This window comes from Lupinus angustifolius, chromosome LG15 (assembly GCF_001865875.1).
Source record: "Lupinus angustifolius cultivar Tanjil chromosome LG15, LupAngTanjil_v1.0, whole genome shotgun sequence".
NCBI classification, from domain to species: domain Eukaryota; kingdom Viridiplantae; phylum Streptophyta; class Magnoliopsida; order Fabales; family Fabaceae; genus Lupinus; species Lupinus angustifolius.
The window spans coordinates 15,778,684-15,782,026 of NC_032023.1; the positions used below are offsets into that span (position 1 = coordinate 15,778,684).

Sequence of the window (3,343 nt, forward strand, 5' to 3'; positions counted from 1 at the left end):
AATATTATTTTGATTTGTTTTGGTGACTTCAACCAATCCAAACCTCATTTGGATCAAAATCAGTAGATTTGGATGGAAATTGGAATCAAAATAAAATTTGTAATAAGTCCTCAGATTTTTCCAATGACATTGATTTGTTGAAATTACTCAAATTAGTAAAGTTGTCATTTTTAAATGAAAATGATATCCCTGCCTAAAATATCATCTTATAAATATTCTAACATCATGTCTGCTCTAATTTGAATACACGTGAAGTTATAGAACTTTGGAACCAGTTGTATTAAATGCTTCATAAAAATTGTAAAATAACTTATAAAAAAGACAAACAAATAGATGATATAGTATAATATGGATTAAAGTATTCGAATTATAGTAATATTGGTTTAGTGGTGTAAGATCTTATTGTATACTAGAATTAATGGTTCGATTCTTATAAGTAACATTTAGTAATACAAAAAAAAAATTAATTCGTTACCAAAAAAAAATAAAATACTTTTAGTAGTTCAAATGTATCCGAATTATCGTTCTCTACAAAATCCGAATTGCATATCTAGTGAAGGTGCGCTAGATAGCTTAGCTATTAAGGCCATCACAATTAACTAAATGAGATACCATTTAATTTTGTTTTACATTTTATAAATAAGCAAAGCTAAATGTGAGCTTTCCTTTTTGCAGTATAAGGATAACTGCGATGATGTGTGTGCTATATCTTATCAATATTCAAGTAAAAAAGTTATCCGTTAAAATGCCATTAATTCTGATTTCCCAAAATAATATCTTGTTACACAAAGAGGTCATGCATTGGAAAGTTGAGTCTCTAGTGACACAAACTTAAGAAATATGGGCCAATAACATTACAAAATTTAAATGTTAGAATATACCCTATGTGACATAAATATGTTTCCTTTTTTGTGACATAAAATTTAAATGTTATACATTAAATAAATGTAAAACGATAATAAAAGAAAACATGCATTAGTCTAAGTGATGAATTTATCATGGTTAAGGAGAACCATTTTTTTATTACACAATAAAAGAAATAAACAAAAAAAAAGACAGGAATCTAAGTACAACTTTCTAAATTCTTCAATCTTTCCCTCTCTTTTTCCATGAACATTATTCACAAGTTGCCATTCTTATGAATTGTCACATTCTTTTCCACATCCTCCATTTCTAAGCTCAACTTTTCTAACTCCACCTTATCTAAGTTACCCTTTTCCAAGTCCTCTTTGTTTGGTTCTTCCACAACACTCTTTTTTCTGTATTTGCAATGAAGGACAAGCTGAAGAATGCTCAATGGAATTCCAACTACACTTGGTCCCTATAACAATAATAATTAATATTTGTAACACGTTTTCTCATATTTATGAAATTTGAACTATAGGCTAAGATACATACCGCAACAAATATATCACGAATGAGGACTCCATAAGTTAACCAAAGAGTACAAGCTAAGAATGTACACAAAGATAAGGGTAGTGGCATGAATTCCACACTCTTGGTCTGTATTACTTTCTTCTGCAATAATCAAAATAAAACCATATTATAAAAAAGCAAAGACCATAACATAGTTTCAATTGAATTTCTCATTGACAAAAATAATTATTAAGGCACTTAGAGTTATTATATTACATGATTAAGATGCTCTGTTTTCTCTATATTTACATGTATGTTAAGCAATAAATAATATGTAACTATGGCCTAAAAACATTAGTGGAAGAGAAAGAAATGACTCACCATTGCAACAAGAGGAGATCCATACATTGCTACTGAAACAACTAAGCCAATGCTACCCACAAGTTGCTTTCTGTGTGCATTATCATGAAAGGCAAAAGCTGAGACTATAGCAGTAATGCAGAACACTACTAGAACTGGTATTGCTACCATAGCTACCTTTGCCTGCAAAAATATTTATAAATATCAAAAACCATATATATATATATATCATTTTCTACCTATAATTATATCCATGATTCTAAAGTCATATTTTTAAGTTATGATAGGTAAAAAAGTTTATTGAGGAAGAAATTGCTAACCGAAGTTTAAAATATAATATACATGAATTCTAAAGACAAGAGTTCCATGCATGCAAATAACTCTAAGTAATTTTTATGGAACAAAGTTAAGATAATGATAACTTTGAAGCATGTTATTTTCGGTTCAAAACAAGGTGTATCAATTGCTAACAATTTTAACATTTAACACAATAAGAGGTGAGTGACCTTAGGGTAAGGCTTAAATGAGCGTAGAGCATGTAACATACCTTTCCTTTGGAAGAAGCATAGCAGAAATAAATAAGAACATAGGATAACTCAAGAACAATCCCAACTCCATTAACAGTGACAAGAGGGAAATTTTCCCACTTCTTGCTTACAACAGGTAATCCATACCAAGTAAAAAGGAGACAGTTAAATAGCCCAATGATGTAAGGAATGCATGAAAACTCTTCTGTGCTTTTCTTCCTTATAACCCTTTTGAAGGTAGTTCTATATATACAAGATCAAGCATGGAAAATGTTTAGCACTTCATAATCTCTAGAAAGGTTAAGATGAAAGCACCAAGTAAATGGGTATGTAAGTGTAAATGCAACTTACATTGGTGCAGCATACAGAGATACTGAGGCGATGTTTCCTGCAAGAAATTAAAGCATAAATGAGTTATTTTTGTTGTTGTTGAAGATTCTCGTAGTAATGAAAAGGAACTAAAGGAATGAACAAAGAAGTACCAACTACAGCAACACCCAAACGAAGAGTCTGTGACATCTTTAGTTTTGATGATGCTGTGTGATTTAGAAGAGATGAAGAAAATTTGTGTACTGCAAAGAAGAGATGAAGAAGATCGTCTATTTATAACCCACTGGGATATAGTGTTATGCTTAACGTATGGTGTGACAGTAGGGATGATGGTATCGGCACTCGTGGGTAATATCCATAACTAGTCGGGAGTATATTTTTTCTGCTAGTATTTGAGTTATTTTTGTTTCTCATATCTATCATCACACTAGATATAATCTTGTTCGAGCTAGAAATATCTATAAATATCTGAAGCTAATTCTTTCAGTAGATATTTTTTTATCTACAAAACTCGAATATAAAATTTTGCTTAAAATGAATTAAACATATATCACTTAAACAAATGTCCGTTTGTATTATTATTGAAAGAGTTTGAGTTTGAACTATGATTATCTTTAAACTTATGGATAATAACAATAGTATAATAATATTAATTATAATTGTGATTTTGTATTATTAATTCATAATTATAACTTGATGTTAATTCAAAATTTATGTTATTTTAAATAAACATTGTTGTGGGGGATTGATTTCTAGTATAAATGGATAAT

General features: G+C 29.6%; 1 protein-coding gene across 1 annotated transcript; it reads right to left on the reverse strand.

Moving 5' to 3' along the window:
- On the reverse strand, positions 986 to 2,830 carry LOC109327421 (bidirectional sugar transporter SWEET3-like). Its single transcript, XM_019560562.1, has 6 exons — positions 2,726 to 2,830; positions 2,595 to 2,631; positions 2,264 to 2,486; positions 1,738 to 1,899; positions 1,399 to 1,518; positions 986 to 1,321 (listed from the first exon to the last, which is right to left on the reverse strand). The coding sequence occupies exons 1-6, from the start codon at positions 2,760 to 2,762 to the stop codon at positions 1,121 to 1,123; spliced, it is 780 nt and encodes a 259-aa protein (XP_019416107.1). The 5' UTR covers positions 2,763 to 2,830; the 3' UTR covers positions 986 to 1,120.

Bases quoted from the DNA above. Each gene is read 5' to 3' on its own strand.
- LOC109327421 (XM_019560562.1), bottom strand. From the start codon at position 2,762: ATGTCACAGACTCTTCGTTTGGGTGTTGCTGTAGTTG. The intron at 2,632-2,725 runs GTACTTCTTTGT...AATTTCTTGCAG, and splicing joins TTTGGGTGTTGCTGTAGTTG to GAAACATCGCCTCAGTATCT. The intron at 1,519-1,737 runs GTGAGTCATTTC...TGATTATTGCAG, and splicing joins GATCTCCTCTTGTTGCAATG to AAGAAAGTAATACAGACCAA.